Source organism: Lates calcarifer, linkage group LG14 (assembly GCF_001640805.2).
Source record: "Lates calcarifer isolate ASB-BC8 linkage group LG14, TLL_Latcal_v3, whole genome shotgun sequence".
Lineage (NCBI taxonomy): Eukaryota > Metazoa > Chordata > Actinopteri > Centropomidae > Lates > Lates calcarifer.
Window position 1 is genome coordinate 11,556,553 of NC_066846.1, and position 22,359 is coordinate 11,578,911.

General features: G+C 42.1%; 1 protein-coding gene and 1 long non-coding RNA gene across 3 annotated transcripts in view; one reads left to right on the forward strand and one right to left on the reverse strand.

The window, feature by feature from the left end:
* Nucleotides 1–690: 690 nt before the first annotated feature.
* Nucleotides 691–3,146, reverse strand: LOC108890726 (uncharacterized). Its single transcript, XR_001962194.2, has 2 exons — nt 2,710–3,146; nt 691–2,493 (listed from the first exon to the last, which is right to left on the reverse strand). It is a non-coding gene; the product is annotated as an uncharacterized LOC108890726 (long non-coding RNA).
* Nucleotides 3,147–4,131: 985 nt separating this feature from the next.
* The window catches only part of si:ch211-200p22.4 (phosphatidylinositol-binding clathrin assembly protein), a 74,226-nt gene continuing 55,998 nt past the window's right edge, over nt 4,132–22,359 (forward strand). The window contains exons 1-2 of one of the 2 annotated variants that reach the window (XM_051075595.1): nt 4,132–4,600; nt 5,242–5,458. In XM_051075595.1, the coding sequence (XP_050931552.1) occupies nt 5,329–5,458 (130 nt within the window). In that variant the 5' untranslated portion in view covers nt 4,132–4,600; nt 5,242–5,328. Of the gene's footprint in view, nt 5,459–22,359 lie in introns of both variants that reach the window. The other variant, XM_051075596.1, reaches the window with a different exon arrangement.

Sequence of the window (22,359 nt, forward strand, 5' to 3'; positions counted from 1 at the left end):
AATAAGAAAATAACACTCCAGTTGAAAGATGAGTCACCTCGCAGTCTGCCTGAATAATGGACAGAGTGCCTCTGCGAATCAAAGGCTTTCAAGTTTGCATCTTCACGGATCCAATTAAATTTTATCAGTCTCATAATTCAACAGCTTCATATGAATGAATAAGAGATCTGAGAGAATCCCGAGCAGACGGCTTCGCAGCAGCGTCTGAGTTTAATATTTTGGCCTGGAATTATACATGCGTACACACCATCGCACACATGAACGAATACATCTGAAGCATTGACCATTAATGAGTGAAGTTTTTTAAAGCGCCATTTGCTGACAGCTTTTATTGATTTATACAGTTTTCAACATTTATTGCTCAGACTGATCTGAAACCTCAAGTTGTGCTCCACTTAAACCTGACATGACTGACAGGCTGAGCGCGAGTCAGACAGATGTGAACTTTAAACAGCAGCTAGTTTCTTCCACTGTGATATAACTGGACAAAGATACTAATAACTCACAAACTGACTGACATTTTGTGTTGCTGCGAATGTTTTGATGTGCAACTGGTGCTGTTTCTCCCCAGCATCTCTTTGGATTTGTTTCATACTTTATTAGAAAAACAAACATCAAGTTTCAAGAGGTTAATGTGCGCCTCCAGTCGTCCTGATAGTGGCAGTTTTAGCAAAAAACACACACTATGAATCATCAGAAACTACAGAATTGACTGTGCTTTATTAGAGTATCATTGGGGAAACGACACCCAACTTTTCCCCAGGGGGGAGGGGAAAAGTGAAGGAGGGAAAACATAATTATGGAGGAACGACAAGAGAAGAGATAGAAACCATAGTTGTGTACATACATTATGATTACGGATGGAGAAGAGGCTAAGCGAGCACAGACCCAGGGGATGTGTCCAAAGTGACTGTTTTGATTACAACTCGAGTGCTGCAAGGAATCTGTGATTATTATGATGCAGCACCATATTCTGTGTAATCATGTAACACTGATGGGCTCCACAGGCAGGTCGCACTGCTTTAGAGGAAACTCTCTACACAGACACATTCGTCGGTGACTGCAGCATAAAGGTCAAGACACAGAGGAGCTGTCATCACACAGCTCCCCTCACCTGATGCTGAGCTGCTCCATCGATCGTAACCATGGTAATTACAGTGGAGGCTACCCTCCCTGACATACTGTACCACACTGTGGATGAACTGTGCACACTCCTCTCCGTCTTTGTCTCCATGAGTGTTTCCTGCTGACCCCCGTCCCTGTCGGCTGCCTGGTAATGGATTTATTCCTATCTCCCCGAGCACATTGGCCTTGGGGGCGAAGCAGAGGCTCATCCCATGATTGACAGCTCCTGATAGGGGCTCCAATCCCAGGATCCCCCCACCCCCCGCCACCCTTCATCCCCCTGAGAAACCCTGTTGCCAGGGGCTACGGCAGGGGGCTCTCCCCGCATCCACGCGTGCAGTTGCCATGGAAATGTGGGAGTTCAGCCCTTCCACCTGCAGATGGCAACGCTGCACTGGTACAGGGAGAGACGAGAGGCGAGACGTTTGAAGAGGGCGGCACAGCAAATCAGCAGTTGGCACCGACGTCTCACAAAGAGCAAGGCGTAGGTTTGATTTCGTGGTTTCGCACGTTCACCCCGGGTTCACCTCGCTCTCCTCTCAGTGCCGCACTTCCTTTCAATTACATGCAAGTCAGGTGGAGACTCAACATCCCCTGTAAGCTGCAATGTGACTGTCTGCCTGCCTGTGCATCAATTCTTTATGTGCATTACTCATTTTTACATGATTCCATGTTTGTATTTTTAATTATATCTCACGAGACTTGAGATGAAAATGAACTAAAAGCAGTAATTGCTGCAGGAACACAACAACAAATCATATTGTATAATTAAAAACTGTTGATTTGGTCCAGAAAGCAAATGAAAGAGGATGTTTTTTTTCCCCCTCCTCAGTGCATCTTCAGCTGTGACACAGAGAGCACATAAAACTGGGCTCTCTTTGGTGGTCTGTGCAGTGCTAACCACTTCCATCTACTGTGGTTGCATTTCGTACTTCCTTTTTTCTGCAGCGTGCACATTTTTTCACCACACACACACACTTGGTTGGGTTTGGCAGAAATGAGTGAAAAAGAAACCAGATGAGCACATTAGGGGCTGACAGTTACTTCTAGGTGGATTTACATGTGCACACGCACACACTTTCAGCTTCCAAGTGCTGATAAATTCTGGCCGGTCGAGCGGGTAAACGTGTGTTTCTCATCACCCTGCTCTTGACAGTTCATGGTATCAATCAGTGGCATCTTCGAGAGTCTTTTCTCCCCCTTGTCAGGAAGGAAGAGAGGGGTGGGGAGAGGTCATTAGAGGTCAAAAACAGCTGTGGTTTTCACCTGCAGAGGCTGCTGCTGCTGCTGCTGCTGCCGGGGTCAGTCTGCAGTTATTTCTCACCCCGGGGGCAGGAAATACTGCAAACTGCAGGTGGATCTGTGAAACTGACAAACACACACACACACACCCAAAAGGAAAAATTACCCACAGTCATAAGGCACTACATCTGTGAGTTATGGTATCACTAAACCACTCTCCCCTCTGTCTCTCACACACTTAAACACACACACTTCATGTCCTGGTGCACTCTCAATCACAGGTCATGTCTTGCCAAAAATCAGATTTGATATAGGTTTATTGCATCATGACAGACTGCTTACATGCATGCGGCTGTGATCGATGTGCACCACTCACGACGACTTGTAAGAGCGGCAGCCTGGCATCTAATTACATCCAATAAGATGTGTGAAATACAGTCGACTGCCGCCAGGTATTTGATTTATTCAGCTCTCAGATCCGGTGTGATACCCACTGGGCTGTGCACTGTGCAGCATGAGCGGTTCCCACTGATTTTTCAGCACACCGTGTTCTATATAGTCTGAAGTCAAACAAGGACACGGTGTCTGAGGAATAATTTAATACGACCTTAAACTTGGATTTGCGCGGCGCGAAAAATGCATTTATAAAGGCAGAATGTTGATATTCGAGTCGGGTTTTTGTTTTGAAGCAGCAGAAATACATTTGTAACGCGAAAAAGATGAGAAATCTGAAACATTTGTCTCATAAATTCCGCTACAATTTGAACCGTGACACCTTAAAGACTACACTCGCTCCTCCGGTCTTGTCCAATAGACAATGGAGGCGTTCAGGAGCTGTGGGAAATATAGCTACTATCATTGGAAGTCATGAAACATTGCATTTTTCTTTTCTTTTCTTTTTGAGATGTGACAACAGCTCTTCAACATTTTTATTACACTTTTGTTACTATGTAATATTGATGGATACCCACGCTTTGAAAGTTTTGGACAGACTTTTGACAGTCTTTAACACCAATTGTTCCCAACATTAAGGTTTCTTACTTCTCACAAAAAACATGTATATGAGTTGTTGACAGTTCCTCGGAAAAAAGATTTCCCCTTTAAACATCTGAGATGGTTTCATGTTTGATGAACCAAACAGGTACTGTCCAGTATTAGTCATCTTACAACCCTTATGCTGGGACAGACTAAACTAGCTAAATGAATACAAAATAGTTAAACTAGCAACTTGAGCAGCTACAACAGCAAAATGCATCAGTATTAATGTCTGATATATATATTAGAATATACATTAATACTGATTAATACCTTTGTATTAACATCACAGCTACTCCACACAATATTTATCAGCTATTATATCTTATTTATTTATCTTTTGTCATTTATTTTTCATCATATTTACCTTTTGTTTCACCACTGTGCAATAACTCTATACCATTTTTCTATTTGTACACTTATCCAACCTCCAGAGCAGTATTTTAGTGTGTTGTGTGTTATATGTTATATACTGTATATATAATTTTTATCGCTCTTTTTCTTCTACTTCTGAGCTACTTTTGTTTAGGACTTTTACTTGTAATGGAAGTATTTTTGCAGTCTTGTGTTGTACTTTTATTTAAATAAAGAATCTGAGTAATTCCTCCACCCCTGCAAATCGACAGTGAAGTACTTGCGCAGGTAGAAAGTCATAGATGTTAGATTTCTAAATTCCGAGTCAACCGGATGCACTTGAACGCAGCACGGTTGTGAGATCAGCTGATTTTTTACGCTGCCATTTTGTCCGGTAGAGAAGCAACCAGCCAGTCAGTCCGTTAAGAGAACCTACTGGCGAGACTTTTCAGACAGCGGCACCGGACGGGACTGTCGGTTACAGAAAAAACAGAAAAAAGAAGCCGGTAATGTGGAGTCGGCAGCCGAAGGATCAGCACCAACTGAGCCCGAGGACCGTGAAGGGGACACAACCGAGCTAAGGGAGCTGTCATTTTTAACTTAGCGGGTCCGCCGGCTCTGCTCTTCGGTCAGACTACAGGCACTCGCGCCGCTCTCCGGCTGGCTGGCTGGCTGGTTAGCTTACCCCCGCTCGGCTAGCTGCTCGGCTAACACCCAACCGCTCGTCTCGCGTCTCTTCTCGCCGGGGAGAAACCGCACCTGTCCCGGCTGTCAGCTTCACCTCACCCTCTTGTCAACTTCAAACAATGTGCTGCTCGGTTCTGAGTGACTTTTTACGCCCGAGGTGGGTTTTAACTCACACTTTGCCGAGCGACCAGTGATAGCTAAAACAGCCCGAAGCTAACAAGTTGACGTGGAGGAGGAACTCGAGATTTTTTTTCTCCCCCCCTTTTTTTTTTGGATTGTCGAGATTGTTGTTGATATTCTCCAAGCTGTGATTTCATACGGATTAATATTTTTTTCCTACACCCGAGGTGGACTTGTGTCTTTCTCAAACAAATCGTCCAGGTTACAAATCAGCCAGTTAGCTATGTTTATTTGTGGCCAGAAAGTAATTTCAAGTGTTTACAAATTCCACAGTGGGACTCTTTCCTGGTTCGAGTACTGCAACGGAAACATTAGCTAACACAGACTAGCTCAGATAAGTGTTGTCGTGTTTTTTGTTTACTAGATAGATAGTTAGTCGGAATAAACTGTTGCCAAAACTACAAAAGGAAAGCTGTTGATTGTGGTTTTCACTGTAAAGCCAACCAGATATTCTTGTACCTGCAGTTTTATTTTGTGCCACCAGTGATCTGACATTACTGCTGGTTTTATACGCACCTGGAGACAAAAAAAAAAAAAAACTTAACACAACAGTGGGTGTCTGATCGCAACCCTTTACCTCCACTTGACAGTGAAGTCACGTTGAGTTGTGTCCCGCAGGGAGTTGATCCATTGATCGGATATCGTGCTATTTTGGCTGATTGAGGGGAAAAAGCGGAGAGAGAAAAGAGAAGGGGAATAGAAGAGATGTCGGGCCAGTCTATCACGGATCGGATCGCTGCAGCGCAGCACAGCATGACCGGGTCGGCCATCAGCAAGGCTGTGTGCAAAGCCACCACACATGAAGTCAGCGGACCCAAGAAGAAACACCTCGACTGTGAGTACATCCTGTGTGTGTGTGTGAGTGTGTGTCAGACAGCTGCAGGGCTTCAAAAGCAGACATACTGTATCCGTCCTCTGGGCTGATAGTGCTGAATCTGTGATACTCACATTCCTTCACTCCACCTGGGCTGGTTGAGCAGCGTCAGGAAGACACTCCTTACATTACGCAGGCTGTGGCTGGAGGAAGAAATACATTTTACCGTGCTGCTTCTTGACATTTAGCTCATGCACAACCTGTTAAGTGTTTGGAAAATTAGTCACACATCGCCTGTATTAACTCCAGTGATGCTGGGGTCGATTCTTATCAATATATTTATCAATTCCCCTTTCAGTTTTGATCAAATCTGTGGCCTAGAAATGCCAAGTAAGTGCTCATTTCATGATCCCTAAACACAAAGTGATGTCCTAAAATTGCTTGACCTACAGCCAGGTAATCTTTAAGTATTCAATTAAAGCTGCAGCTAATGTTTTTTTCCCATTATTGATTAATCTGGCAATTATTTCTTCAATTGATCGATAAAATCCCCATCAAAATGTCTCAGAGCCATCAGTAAAGTTGACAAAGAAAGGCTTCAGCTAACAATTATTGTCATTGTTGATGAGTCTGTGCATGATTGTCTCGAGTTTTATCTATAAAATGTCACAAACCCAAGTTGACGTCTCTAAACACCTTGTTTTATTCATCCAATAAACCAAATACATTCAGTTTAGTGTCATTTACACAAAGACAAGCTGCAGATCCCCACGTTTCACCTGGAAACAGAGAACATGGCATTTTATTTTTTTAAAAGTCGATGCTTTATTTTCTGTTGATCAACTAAATGTCAGCTCTGCTTGTTTTGCCACGATAATGGTCTGAAACTCCAAAAATAAAAAGCAGTAGAAAGCAGTAAATCCTCACATTTGAGATACTGAGAGTAGGATTTTTTTGCTTGATTACTGACTTAAATGGTTTAAACTTAAACTTTGTTGATCAGCTAATCCACGATTAATTCAACTCCTCCTTAACCACAACCAAGAGAAACAAACTCTGTAACCTTCAGCTGTTTCCTTGACAATTCATTTATTCACAGCAGTATAATCTTTTTTTCTGTCTGCTTCAGTTATGAAACTCCTACAGCAGGTTCTTGTTGTACATATGTGAGAGATATGACAAAACAAGTGACAAAAGCAGCAGAGAGCAGGTCTTTCATCAGGCCTGCAGCTCAGGGAGGACAGTCTGTTCTCACCTTGAGAGACAAAAAAACGAAGGTGTTCACTGTAAAATCTCACAGATGATGTGTGAAAACCGCTGCACGACAAGCATCATATTTTCCTCACATGACAGCTTTGTTTTGCTGGGGGGGGGTGAGGGGGTTCTTGCACAACACATTTAGATATGCAAGTAAAGAGCAGAAAACTAGCTTCTTTTCCTTTTTAGTCAACAGATTCCTGATTGTCTTTCCACGTTCTGTAATGACGAGTGGATTATTGCATTATATTGCCAGCAAAACCCACTGAAATCAAACTGAGTCATGCTGAAGGTGGCAGTGATGCAAGTGGGACACCACAAAAGAAGGAAAAGAATGAACGAATGCATAAATTTAATAAGAATGAGTCACACAAGGGGCTTACGCGTATGTGTTCGACATGACTGGGACTAAATGTGCTGAGGTTCTGTTTCCGGGAACCAGAGCTGTCGGCATGAGATGCAGATGTTTGATCGATGCTTTTTCGGCTCAGCTGCCTCGCATCCGTCAACTCCTCCTCGCTCACAAGACTCAGCTGCTGACGCTCAACAAAAGTCATGCATTGTCTCCTCACTCCTTTGTGAACTCGACCAGACCTTTACAGCCAATACGCCACGTCGAGCTTAATCATTGAGGAATATTGATTTCTTTGTAAGAGCAACGACCTCAGGGCCAGTGAATGGTGCATCACATGAAGGCCTGATTGTCATGTTATTTGTCCGATTGATGATTTTACCATGAAGGTAAAAAATGCAGGGTTGTCAGACTGTCAAGTTCATTGTGTTGCTGGTGGTGTGAAGGAGGGTGGCCGGCAGTCAGGAATAAAGGAAGGTTATAGGTTAGGGCCGTCATTCAGTCAGGCAGGCAGTCAATTTGCGAGTCGGTTGGCTGGGGAGGCTGGGAGTGTGTTGGATCATTACTCAGTCAACTAGCCAGCCCTCTGATCCAATATCCAGTAAAGCAATGAACACATACAGCCAGGTAAGGCAGTTTGTCAGCCCTCTTCATACTTCAATCATACAGCTCTAACCGAACCAGGATTAGGGTGTCTAGGTTGTACGGTGGGATACACTGGAAGTCCCAGCGGGTTGTCTAAATGTGGCTGTGGTGAGGTGTGGACTCAACATGTTTACGTCGTGATTCAACCACGTACTGTTCCCTTTGAAAACCTTAAGCCCCTTTCATATTGGACAAAAACCCCACCAGCATTCAGCCTTCGTCTTCAGTGGGAAACGCCAATCGTCATTCACTCCCGGGTCAAATGACTCTGAAGCAGTCACGGTTATTTATCAGCTTCAGCTCCAATTGGCAGTGATGGAAACATGAACACTGGTGCTTTGTACTGTTTGATGACTGATAGATTAGGAAAAAAATGGCAAGTGATCGTTAGTCTGTAAAATGTTCAAAAGTGAAAAATGTCTTTGAATTCCAGAACTCAAGTGTGCTCATATGTCTTTTTTATTCGACAATGTCAAACCAGAGATATTTAGTTTACAGTTTACAGTACCTTTACAGTCTACGTCAGAGAAATGCAGCAGTTCCTCTTCTGTGAGAAACTGAAACCAGTTAATGTTGTTTCTGATTATTTTTTTGGCAGCAGACTAATGTTGCAGCTGTCATCAAATTGTTATTTCTCACCTGTTGTTCAATAGCCGGTTACATCTTCAGAGGTGTTATTGTTAGCTCATGTCAGTTGGAATAGATAAAATCTTTCACGGGCCAAAACTATGCAAATCAGCTGGATGTATTTCCATGATCTCACTCATATATTCAGTCCATCCAGATAGATAAAATAAGCCAAAATGAATACTTAAATCAAACATTTTCCACAGACTTTCCCGGGCTGCCACAACAAGGGCAGCAGACTTCGGTGTACAGCCAGCAAGGAAGAGAAGCACAGCAGAGTGACAAAGTCTTCAGAAATATAAGAGTTTAACATTGGTTTTGGTGGGACAAAGTTCTGGACAGACACAAGACAACAGTGAGATCACAAAACACCTTTTAAAAATACAACCCACAGCTGAATAACTGGTAAAATATAATATTTAATCATTCTGCTAAGGTTTGTTGTCCATGGTGGTTACACAAATGACCTTAGCTCCATGATCTTCTCACTGGAGCTGTCTTTACCTATGGTTTAATACAAGAAAATTAATTTAATACTCCAAACAAACGCTTCTGTCATAGGTGTCTGGTTACACTGTCTTCCAAGGTTTTGAAATCTGCCATTGTCTGCAACTGTATGCCTGAGTGTAGACATGCTGTCAGACATCAAATATGATGAAGAGAAGTGAAAATCTAATCAGACGTTGTTACTCCAAGCACACTTAAGATGCATTCAGGAACCTGGGCCAAGCTGCAGTCCAATTCAACTGGGTATTGGCACAGTCTGGATACATCTGGAAGCAAGATGCTACAGGTCTGAACAAGGCCTAGGAAGGCAAGGGGGCAGTTGGGAGCTCAGCCTGCCAGCCAACCAACCAGTGAGCTAGCATGTGAATCAGCTAACAAGTCCACCAGTTACTGAATTGTACGCCTGTAGAGCTATTTATCAAGAATCAGGAAGAAACCTGTTAAAACCTGGAAACCTGACTATGGCTATAATGTTGAAAACCAAGGTTATGTTGTTCCTGTTAGTTTTTCTTAATTTAATCCACTGACACACACTCACATAAACACACACACATCCATGGTTTTTTCTTTTCACTCTCCCCCTTGGCACAAATTCACTGCATAAGCAGCTGTGACTGTCTGACAGCAGGCTGTGAATGATCTCACCGGCGTATTTGCATCTAGACCCAATAACCGAATAACCCTGGCAGAAGTCTTTCACTGTTGCCAGCAGAGAGCATGCAAGGGTTCGGGGGGTTGGGGTATGGGGGTGTGGAGGGGGCGGCTGTTAGCGCTAGCAGCCGTGACATTCACGCACCACTGGCAAAAATAAGTGCCACTTTAAAGCCATTTAGTGTCATGATTGGGACTGTCCACCTCAATTAACCCCGGCTCGTGAGTCAGTGGCAAAAATGACGAGTCCTTCCCATCAGTTGTGAAAAGCTCTTCTATTTATGGAGATTATCATCATAAAAATCAATGAGGGAGGGTCAGACAGCGTAGGAATATGTCTTTCTGCTTGCACACCTGCTCGCCGTTTGTCAAAAGCGAGAGATATTGTGTGTTCAATCCATCCTTCACATGCAGCTAAGAGATCGCCCTGGCACACATATACACATTGACACACCCGGAGGCCACTTCTTTCCACTTTGGCATCATGGAAACGCTGATTGTTTCGCCATTTTACAGATGTTAGAGAGAAGTTGTGACATTTAAACTCAAGTCTAGTTTCCCCTTCACTGGCACTCTGTTGTCATGGCAGCAAACCAGCCAACTGGCTGGTGTTAAATGGACTTCAGTTGACAGGGGGGGAAGTCGGATGGTGAAATCGGCTGCAGGCGCAGTAATAGTGGTGTTTTTACAGCCTGTGTTTATGCATTTGAACTGGGTGTTTATCAAGCGTCTCTTAGAGGTAGTGACTGAAACTCTTAATGAATGCTACCAATAATCCAGGTAATGGAATATCTAATGGTCGTAAATACAAGGCAACTGGAAGAATTGCTTTGCCCTTTTGCCATTTAACTGCTCTGTTGAATGACTAGTGGGAAGTTTCACCAGCACTTAACCTCTGTGAAAAATTCGCACCTTGACATCACATGAGAGGCACTTGGTAGTCATGTGAGAGTCATTGGAGTCACATAAATGGAGGTGTGAATGAACTGATGTAAGTGGCGCAACAGTCCTTTCACTGCTTTGCAGGCATTGTTTTTCAAGCTCGATGTGCTGTTGATGGCCTTCTTCGAGCCGCCGCCAAACTGTCTGTCCTCTCTGCCCAGAAGGAGTGAATGAGAGGAAGAGGGGGGAGGCATGAGAGTTGAGGGGGAGTCAACCATGACAGGATGATTCAGAAATAAAAAAAAGAACAAGACCTTTTCCTGTGAGGTATCACAAACGTCATTCAAGCAGAAATCTGACTAAGTAATAGAGTCACTAAGTGGGAGGTTTAGGAAGTGTCCGCCCCCCCCCATTCTGTATTTCCATTTTTCTTTATATCATCAGTGTTACTGCACACAGAAACATGGGGATATCCCAGATAATGTGACAACAGGTTAATGTGATGTGCAACCAGTTTTAATGACTTCAGCTTAGTTCCTAAGAAACTATAGTAAGTCTGGAATTTTTGGCATGGTGGACAGATCGTAATACTATAATACCCATGAGTCTTGGGTGCCATTGTTGTGAAGAAGAAGCCAGTAGAGGTATGACTTTGAACTGTAGGATATTCAAAACACTTTATCACTGCAGTCGTTGAAAGAACACTACTCTTTATGTCTTGTCTACTGTTGTTGGCTCGCATGACTGAGTTTTAAGTGCAGTGATTGGATGTTTCTTGTTGAAATGCACTGGGAGTCCAAGTTACCTCATAGTTAACCTAGTTTGCAACTCTACTGGTTTTAAACTATGTATTTAATATTATAATTTCAGAGAATCAATCAAGTTGTGAAGACGACCTTGTGATGTCCAATTACAGCTTAACAAAGTATTTGTTTGATCATCAAACAGTGTCTAAAACTCATTCCCCCAGCACCTCTCTGGCATCACAATTGATGGCTGATTGCATCGGACAACTTTTGTAATTTTCCAAAACTGACAATCCCAACATTTGTGCCCTCTTCAGATAGTGATTGGACAGGGGGGATGTTAGTAGGATGGCAGGATTTGAGCTTCTTTGAGTACCACACCATGAATGCCTTTGAAGAGACTGCCCAAAAGAGACATTTTCAGCTGTTCTTGGCTTTTGACCTTTCAGAGGACATGGAAAGTTGAAAAGAGATGTTCCCTGTTGGGTTCACTAAAGCATCCTGATAATATTTTTTTTTTAACGGGCAACAGCAATTGTGGAGTTTCCCCTGTGTTGTCGAGTCGTTCTATCGAAACATTTTGTTGCCAGGAAACATTTGACATGTTTTTGACCTTTTCGCTTGCTTTGTTGGCTGTTGCTAGACACACTGTCCATGTGTATTGTTTGCAGGGCACAGATTTAAAACCGCTAAAGGGCCCAATCTGTTCTAAAACGGACATGGACAAGGACAGCGGATGTTTATGCATGTATTAACTTATGTACAGGCTTTGCAGACGTAGGCAGATGACAAAATCTATATCAGTGGACCTTTACTTCAAATTTCTAAATGAAAACCCAACAATGTACAGGTACTTTTTGATTTCATACTATAATAAGACCTCCAAAAGTGGCTGGTACGCTAGTCAACCCTGGTCAGGCAGTTTTGGACCACCCTACATGCCATTTGTAATAGAAGTCTTGAGCATAGCTTTTTGGCTCAGCTTCTTAGTCAGACTATCCTGTTATTGAGGGCATTTTCCGGCTTTTTCTACTCGGTGGCAGCTAAAGTTGCCGTAGCTTAATACAACATGCCACATTGTTTTTACCAGCTGGCTGAGCTGCTGTCACCACATGTCCTTTGACATCATATTGTGTTGGGCCATTTTAAGCCAAACCTTAAAACTAGGTTACATTTACATGACAAATTGATGTGGTGCTGGAGTAGTCCTGACACACCAACACGTTGACTGGCTCTGTGTGGGCCACAGTGTGGGTTCGTTTAGGAGACAGAGAGGGACAGTGTGTGTGTACACAGCAGGTTATTGAGCTCAGGTTTATGTGGTTTGTGTTTCAGCCTCTGGTGAGTTGGTACCCATTCAAACTTTACAGCTCTATTTCAGACAAGAGCTCATGGGTCACCTTGGCAGATCTGCTCATTGTGCATGTGTACATAGGTTTTTGTTTGTGTGTTAGATGTGGGTGTGCTTGTTGGAATGTACTTAAGTGGTGTGGGTGTGTATGAAATAAGCCCAGAAATACCAAATCCAAAGTTGCTATACAAACAAGTCACATTGAAGTTTAAAGAATTACCTGTGTGGAGACCTCTTCAAATAACTGTGGGTATACTGTTAGTTTTTAATTTCCCTTCATTCAAGTGCAAAATTAGGGTGGAGTCCCATCTGGATATCGCTGGGTACTGCGTATTTCTCAGTTACTGTGTATGTTAGTTACTCTGAAACAAATCAAAGAGTAACATATGGAGTGCTAATGTTGTAGGACTTGGGCTGCAACTATAAGTTATTTTCATTATTAATCTGCTGGTTTATTTTCTGCAATCATTTATTTAAGATTTAAAAAGGTGAAAAAAGTCCTTCTCAATTTCCTAGAACTTGAAAAATGCTTGTCGACCACTAGCTGTTGCTGTGAGTTTTGACAGTCTTTTTGCCGTCACCTCAACTTGACTCAGGGAGGAGAGGCAGTTAATAATAGCTAGGTGGATACAACACTGAGCGTGCTGGAGCAACCAGTGACTCAGCAGGTGTTTATTCAACATGAACATCCTGTAGGAACAGCTAGGCTTGCTAGCTTCACTTTCTGACTGAAAGTTTGTCAACCTAACCTGCCATCTTCCTCTTTCCAAGTGGAATAAAACTTAATAGCACAATGTTTTCTCCCTGGAGTTAAATAATGTAAAGAGACAGACATCTTAAAGCACTAATAGTTGATAGCAGACTTTATGTAGGCTTGATGAACTGTTTGTAGGCTAAACAGGGCTATGACATGCTCCAGTTGGTCACGCCTGCAGCAGTTAGCAGCATGTCTCTTAGCAGTGCTGGCTCTTCAATGTCAGTCAAACACTGTCATGGGAAATGCCCGCTAAAAGGCCTGAAGCTTACACACTGTTTCCACAAATATGTCCAGAATCTGCTCTTTTGATAATGGAAAAATATGCACAGCGGTTTCAGGATTGTTGTTTTTCTTTGTGCAAAAATAGTAGAGAACTGAGGTTTTAAAGATCAATATATTAACTGTTGAATCTTTGTTTTCCTTTGCATTCTGTCACTTTGTGCCTTTCTGTTCTTTACTCTCCTTTTCTCTCATCACACAGTGTACACACACATGGAGTGATTTATCGTCATCGACTGAATACCACTAGTGAAAGCAGTCTGGGAATTGAAAAAGTTCAATGTGGTTTAAGGATGTTTAAGAATACAAATAGTTCAGCTTATTTCCTGCTATTTGTGTTGCATTGATCCTAGCCTTGATAGACCTGCAGCAGGGTGTAGCCAGTTAGTTACATGGTGGTGGTGGGTATCTGTGTCTTAAGTGATTGTAGGTGAGTCCAATGCTATCTAAACAGAGAGGGGCAGCCCCTCCCTGGCTGCTGAGCAAAGATAGGCCCAGTTTAGACTACCAGGCAGGAAAAGGGCTTTAACTGCTGACTGTCTGGATACGAATGTTTCAAGTGAAGCCCAGGGGGAATGCATGTGTTGAGTGTGTGAGACTGTGTGTGTCTAAGAGGAAGAAATTGTATTGTTGTTGTCTGCCTCCAGGGAGTGCTTCAGTCTCTGTAAGCATGTATGGAATCAGTTGCAAACACACTACACGTTGCATAGTCAGTGAATATGTAATATCCACTGCATGCTCGAGTAGTGACTGCGTGAACAAATATCACAGCACAGCTCACGTGGACGCACATTCAACAGGAGCTTGCATGACCACAGTCTGCAGTAACACTCTGCTTTAATTAAAGAGTGTAATACATAATACAGGATCTGTAATGTATTTTCTACATTACTTAAAGCTTTAGTTGGCTTTAAATTGACTGGCACCATTTCATTACATTATTCATCTTATTGCTAGAAAGTAAAATGTGATTAATTTTCTTTTGCATTAACCGGCTCATTTTCCTCTTTGTGTGCTCATTTATTATTGTGAAAATAATCAGGTTAACCACATCTTCAGATCCCAAATTCATTTCTGCTCCCTCAGTACTTCCTCTTGTCACTTAATGTACAACAAAAATTAGGTTAATCTTCACTTTTACAGGGGTCACTGGTCCATATACAGTATGTGTGAACCCTGCATCTAATTTACTGTGGCCAGTCAGAAGTGCTGTCATCAGGAAATTAAACATTAAAGCTGCACTAATCAATATTTTTATGTTAGAAATGGATCTAGTGACTGAGTGTAATGTGAAAGGGGTCATTCGTTGCAATGGACCCACAGGGAATTATCACCCAACTCTGCAGTTTCCCTCAGGTTTATGAGGTGTTTTTTAAGCTCATTGTTTAGATTTTTTTGGTGTGAAGTTTTAATGTTTTAGCTCACTCTCACAGCTCTCTACAATCTTGTTTCCAGCTGTAGTGGGCAGCTGTTTTTAGTGGACATAGCTCTGATAAAACTACTGTGTCCTACAAGAAAGCTACCAGATAGCTAGTGAGCATAGTGGAGCTAAAGAGCTAAAGATGTTTTTCTCAGGTGTCCGGACAGTTAAAAGGAAATTGGACTTACAGTTGGCCTGAAACACAACTCTTAATGAATACAAATGTTGCTCTGTTTCAGTTGGATGTATTTGCTAACACATTCACCGTAACAACTTCTGCTGCTCCAGCTGCCAGAAATCAATTGGCACAGCTTTAAAACAGCCAAGAAACCAAGTTGGTGATTTGTTTTCAGATAAAAAGTCTGATAAAATCATTCTCCATTAGTTGAGAAAATTCCCCAAAGTAGTTTTCCCAAAACTGTGTGAATAGTAATTGAATTATCTCAAAAATCCCCCATCACCAAGCGATTAAAAAAAGGCTGATCTTTGTCCTTGAAAAGCAAACATTTTGGAGATGCAAGGTTGAATTGTTAGAGCGTGGTAGATAGAAAAACGGGCATTAACCATAATGATGAAAGAAGCCGCAAGCTAGCTCTTCCCTAATTTATGCTGTAAATTACTGCAAGTGGGCGAACACGCGAGTGTGCTTGTTATTTATTATTTAGTATCTGCTGTCACAGATCTGGAAGTGCAGTCACCAGCACACTAAAAATTAGGCTGTTTGGTTTATTTAACTTTTATTTATCCAGGGAAACTAGTTGGGGTTAAGCGTTGTCCTCGAGGGAAATCTCGCTGTCCCCTCGCCCTCACAAATCCAGCTGTACAGAGGCAACGCTACACACATTTAGTGTATTAGGAAGTGATAGTGCATGGTTTTAAATAGGCTTTGTTTGTGTGTGTGCGTTTGTGTGCGTGTGTTGGGGAACATTCAGTACTTCTGTTCCCGTCCCTTTCTGATGTCGGCTTATTTTTAGCCGTGTTCTCTCAGGAGCCTTTGGCTGAGTTCAAATGCTTGTTTTCCTTCCCATGCTCTCCTACCTGTGTGCCATGCACGCCCGTCTGCCATGCCATTCTCCCTCTGTCGGTGTCACTCTCTTTTTCTGACAGAAATCGGTAGACGTTCCCCCAAGACGTTCGTGCAGAGACACGCACTCTCCGAGACGTTTGCGTGCAGAGACTTCAATCCCATTCACCTGACAAGATTTCCTGAACCCCCCCATGAACAGTGCAGTTGGAGAATAGAGGGAGTTTGTCTCTGTCTCATTTTCACAGTCTCTCTATCTTTCTGTGTGTTGTGACTAAAAGAGACAGGGGCACAAAAAAAGAGAGGAGACACCGCTCTTATTTAAGACCTCAAGGGGGGAATTAAAGCTATACAACCAGAGCTGGTCTATTAATAGACCCACTGCTGGTGACACTCTGTCTTTCTATCCCCTCTCCCTCTTTCTACCCTCTTGTTAATTTTCTTTCCCCCTCTCTCTCTTCCCTCCTGGCTCATCATCTCATCCCTTCTTCCATCTTTTCCTCCCCGTCTGCCACCTACCTCCTGCACTGATCTCACTTTTTCTCTCTGTGTACAGATTCAGATGCCAAAAAAAATCAGAATTTTGGCAGATACCCAGCACTGATCTGATACCAGTGCTCCTTTTTTTTTCATTTCCAGTTCAAAGTCTGTCTCTATCTCTGCCTCACTTGGGATTATTCTTTAATGTGTAACTTCACACAAAACTAACTACAGATCTCTTCATAACTAAAGGTGAAGGCTTTTATACACTGTCTTTGTTTGGCCTGTTCAGAGTTTAATCATCGTGTACTTAACTGCAAATAACGATTATTTTCCTGTTTAATTAGTAATTTATTGAGAGGTGCAGGAGAGAGTCCTAAAACCTGGAACTAAGTTAGCATTTTAGCACTCCTGGTTCTCTCATCCCAAAGTCAATGGGTTTTTGTTTAAATGACTGAAATAAGGTCTGTGGTTTTAACACAAGCTCAAGACATTTTCACATTTTATTCTGTGACATAACATACATCAGAAATACCCACTTATATATATTTTTTTTACACTTTTACGTGTCTTAAAAAGGCAGTTGCTAACAAGTGGCTAAATGAGACTACAGAGGTTGTCGGGGACATTAGCATGAAAACCGATCTACTCAGCAGTCCACCTTTACAGATGTTGACGTCTGTGTAGGTGGACTCTGTTTTAAGTTTATTGTCACACAATTTATTTTCTGAAAAATCCAGTTCCAAAAACTGATGAAAAAATCCCAGTAGCCTTTTTTAGAGAGGGAACCAGGGTGATGCTCACTTCCAGGTTAGCATACAAAAATACGTCATCCCTGCACCACACTATTCAGTCTGAAACATGTAGTGATAAACGTCCATATCAGCTTCACTGTGTCTTCAGATTGCTTTTTTCCAGTTCAAAACTCAAAGTTGCTCAGTTTAAGTGGCAAATACTCAAGAGTTGAGAAGCTGAAATTGGTGATGGTTTCAGCGATTAGCAAAATAGCTGCAGACTTATTATTCCGTGGGTCAACCCAGCTTTAGTTGTAGTAGATAGTGTGAAACAGTCTTTAATGTGGGTTTCTTGAATCCAGAGAAACCCAGTCTGTATTATAATACCAATATCAATACTAAAGCCTCTGCCTCCTCTACCTTGGGTGACACTAAGGTGGATAAAAATGAATAAATCATTTACATGTAAATATGACTTCAGTTCAACCAAAAGTTCTCCACACTTGAATGCAGAAACTTCTTCCTTCCCTTTGCGAGACAAACACAATCTAGGTTCTGTTTTGTTCCGACATAGCTGAATATGCAATTTAGCAGCGGTTTTGACATATTTTTTTCTGTTATCAGACAACTGAGAGACGAGCTACAACAATAAAATACTGATTTGATCGAGGCTCATAAATTCAGCCTGTTAACCAAGGTGAAGCCTCCGCTGTTGTGCTGAGGCAATCAAATCACTTAATGCTCCAGAAGTTGTATTACAGCACAAACACAGCAACAGGCCAAGTCTTCATAAGGTGGATAACAACAAATCACAACTGACATGTGAATCATCAAAATTTCTTTCTTATCATCATCCTACAGTGGAGAGACAGATGCAGTAAAGGTCTGTTTTATCACCTTCACTCTTTGGAAACATATGTTGTATTTTAACATAACAGGAAATACAATTTAGTTGTTGTCATTGAAGCAGAAGTTCCTGCTGTTACTTCTGCTCTTCAGTTGCGTCATCTTTTTATTCTTGAGAAGTCATCTAACACATGAATATAAATACAGATCAGTGATGTAACCTCTGTTGTGTGATCGGCTATATTGCCAGTAGAGTGAGTGATCGTGAAACTGAACTGAATGCGACAGGAAGTCTGTGAAGATGTTTGTTTCCCTGGCATTCTCATAGTCTTCCACTCTTTACAGTGTATATACAAAAGGCGGTGTTAGAGGTTTTAAAAATGCTGTCTTTCTGTGATTGTAAAAGAAGAGAAAAGATGCTCTTTTTTCAAATTTAGCAGGCTTACAATTCTCTAACAATTCTTCACACCTTCTTGCCTCCTCCTATCGGGAGGATTTGAGAAGGAAAGAAAAGAAGGAGGGAGGGGTGAACGGGGAATCCTCTTTTCAGGCAAACCCTTTCTGCAGTCCCTAACAGAGAGACAGACAGAGGAGAGAAGGAGATTACTAGTACATGCCAGACAAGGTGCTGATACTGTGGAGCGTTAATCTTTAACAGATTGGGGCTGCACTCCTCCCGGTGCCTTTAGTGTCTGGCTTTTCATCTGTGGTGGTGTCTGTTAGTGTAGTACGTCCCCCCGTGTTACTCAGTACCTGTGCAGACTTTGAATGAAGTTCTGTCAATTCTGCGGCTGTACCCTGTGTTCAGTTAGCGTTGCTGTTAAACCGTGATAATCTCAGTTTCCTGTGGAGTGATTGGAACTGCAGGGTGGCCCAGTAGTTAAAAACGTCGTCCTTCAACTGGATGACCAACCTTAAAGACTTCTTGTTGGCAGCTGTCCACCTCTGCGGAAATGTCCTTGAATTAAGATGTTCAGCTACCAGCAAGAGAAGCGTTCTGTAGTGTTGTTGACCTCTGACCTCCTTGGTGAGAAGGAAACGGAAAGACATTTTTCCAAGAGATACAGAAAGAATTCAATTGGTTTGTAGTTTTGTATCAGCTTTGGAAGAAGTCCAGGAAGGCTAGGTTTATTTTCGCTTTAACTTGCATTAGTCTGTGGATTATTTTCTTGATTATTTGTTGAAAGGACAGGAAATTGTTGTAATTGTCTGGGGCCCAAAGTTGTCAGTTGTTTTATCTGAACTGCAGTCCAAAAGAAAGATTTTCTATCCTATATGGCAAATGAAAAACATCATATCCTCATATGTGAGAAGCTGGAAAAAGAAGCAACTGAACTGTTGATCAACAAACTGATTAATCGTCAAATTATTCTAGCTCTACCTGTGAAGACTTTTTTCCCAGCAGGAAAGGGATCTGGGATAGCAGTCATTGCCAAGCTGCACCATTTTGTCCAACTCCTCAAATCCAGCAAAGCTTAGAAAGACCAGAGAGAAAATTAATTTGTTTAGTTTAGTTTGGAATAGGAACCTTCACAGCGTTCAGAGGATCTGTTTCAATTATAAAGCACAGGTAATATTGAGATTAGGGCTGGGGAATATGTTGAATTAATTCACATTTTTGTTTCCATGCCAAGTGACAACTGAGTTATTACAAGGTGCATAAAAGCAAACCTGAGCTATCGGTTTGCGGTTGCTGCTGTGGCGTCAACTCAGGTTGCGAGAAGTCAGAGTCGCCTCAACGCTTGTTTTTTCTCACCTAAAAATAAACCCAAAAAAACAAACTATTGCCTAACTATGTTGTACAAGACAACCTAAATCATCATCATGTTTTAGTCTTGCTGCGTGGAAAAAATTGTTACTCATCCTCTGAAATTGAGATGTCATTTCATTACTTCAGATATTCTTACGTCTCCTTAGTTATTCATTGAATCTGAATCTGTTTATGGTTGTGAAATCACTGTTTTTTGGGCAATGCAGTTGAGCAAAGCGAGCAACCAGATGAAGAGAATAACGAACTTTGCAGTGACTTCCTTCTCAGTGGCTGGTAATACAGCATCTTTTTCAGGAAGGTCACAAATTCAGTGATTACATCGGCAGTCATGTGTCCCTTCAGAGTATTTTGACTGAGAGCTCAAGATTTATCCAGATAGAGTCTCTACATAGCCGTATTCCCTTTAGGAATTCCAACCATGTTAACCTGACCTGCCCTTGATGGTCCCTGAAGGGACTTATCTGTGGAGAGATTGGACTGTGTTAAGCGCACAAAGCAAGGCACTCATGTCCCTTCATGTCTGACCGAGGTTTTAAAAGATGTTAAGATAGGATTGAGAGGCCGATTGCTGCGTCTGTTATTTAGGGTTAATCCACCCCGTGTTCTATCCCACCAGGAGGCTTTGTTGAATTATCTAGATCTCCGCTTTCCAAATCTTGGTGTCGGCACTCGATGTGAAATCCAGTCTAATGATAGTAACATGCTAGAATCAATGTCAACTGATGCCAGTCTGAAAAGCAATACAGTCTTAATTTATTTTTACTGGTGATAAGAAGCAGTTTTGGACCTCAAGTTTCAAGCAATTTCCTCAAGCCAAAAAAAATCTATTAATGAATACTTGTATGATAGAAAAATACATGGTTTTCCTCAACTTTATTTAGACACTAAATCTATGGGTATTCAACAGTGTGCAGCATATACCTTTTTACGAGCAGAAATGAGAGCAAAAATGCAGAACACTCCTCAGAGGTCAAAACAGCAGCAGAGTAAAACTGGACTTCGACTGGGAGAGAATCCACAAAATAATCAAAGACCACAATGGTTTTCGTCAATAGCAATAATGACTCAGTGTGGTTTTGATCGTAGAGGAAACTGCAGTTAATACTTGGGTGTTGTCTGGGTTCTTTAGCCATTTTTGGCACCATTGTGTCATCTTATAGCATGGCTGTTGATCCTGTGTGGTTAAAATGGATTAAATAAAGGAGATGGGGGGAGAAGGAATAAGGTTTAAGTCGGATACGAGCATGTTATGGTGGAGCCAAGTGGAAATAGAGTCAGGGACAGGAAGCAAGTTTGTCTGCAGATCAGAGGAGACAACGACAGAGATAAAAGTGGATGGAGAATCAGGAGTTTGTGTGTGTTTGCATTAGTGTGTGTTGCCTGGGAGCAGGTGGATACGAATGGGACTTAAAGGTGGATGAAGAGGCGAGAGGAGAAGCGGAGATAGAAGGTGGCCAGCTGGGCCAGATGTGATCTCTGTCTCCTCCTCCCTGCCATTCTTCCTCTGCTTGATCTGACCACCTGCTTTCTCTCTCGCAGTATGTCAAGTTCAGGGTTTGTGGATGCGTGCTGGCACTGCAGAGTCAAAATAACCTCAGAAATGTAAAAGACAATTTGATAAATAGCTGTCTCGGTTTATTGAACGTGCACACGAGAGATCACACTCTCTGATCAGATCCCGAGTCTGGTTTCTTGAGTTCCTGCACCAGTCCCTTGGTACCAGGAAGTCTCCGGTCTATTGTGGTTTCAATCAAAGGCCACGGAGGTCAACAGATGACCGGGAACAATAGATCTCAGATCAGACGGGAACAGAGAAGGTCACTGTTGGGAATGAGATCACATTTACTCAGCAGCCGTTCCTCCCACATACTGTACGCATGTTTCAGTTGGGTAGTCACACTGCTGGTTTCTTGTGACAAGCAGTGACAAGCTTCCTCACAGACGAGGAAATGTAATGGAGAGGAGAAGGCCTGCAGAAGAAGTGAAGGAAAAATAGACGACATATAGCAATCTGCAAACAACGAACAACTGAGATAAATAGTTGGTGATCTAATTTTCCTCTCAGGTGTTATTGCAAAGAATGGAAAACATGTTTTTTCATGTATTAATTTTACAAATATAACTGCTGCTTCCTCATTGGTCCTCACAAATCTGATATTTTCGCCTGCTGTTATTTTTCATCTCTTCATCTGATGTTTTAAGTAACATGCTTCACATCTGTCCTGAATCATTCACTGAGTCTGTTTACATTGAGTTTTGTAGCCTTTTTAAATTGATGTACCATTTAAAAACTTTTTGGAGATATTTCAAGTCGTTTTTTTTCTTCTCAAATTTCTCTTTTTTTGAAAATGCGCATGAGGACGAGTGGATCAAATCATGCAGTTCAACATAGTGCAGTGATTATGTAATATTTTTGACACAAAAGCCCCGGCCATATCGTCCAGCGCTGTACACAAACAGCACTTTGCTAACCTTATGCAGAGCAGACCAATTACATCCATACAGTACACTCAAGCTCCCACTCAGGCCCCTCGACTCCACTTTGAAAGTACACTTCTAGCGAGCTCAGACTTTTGACATTGTGTTATTCTTT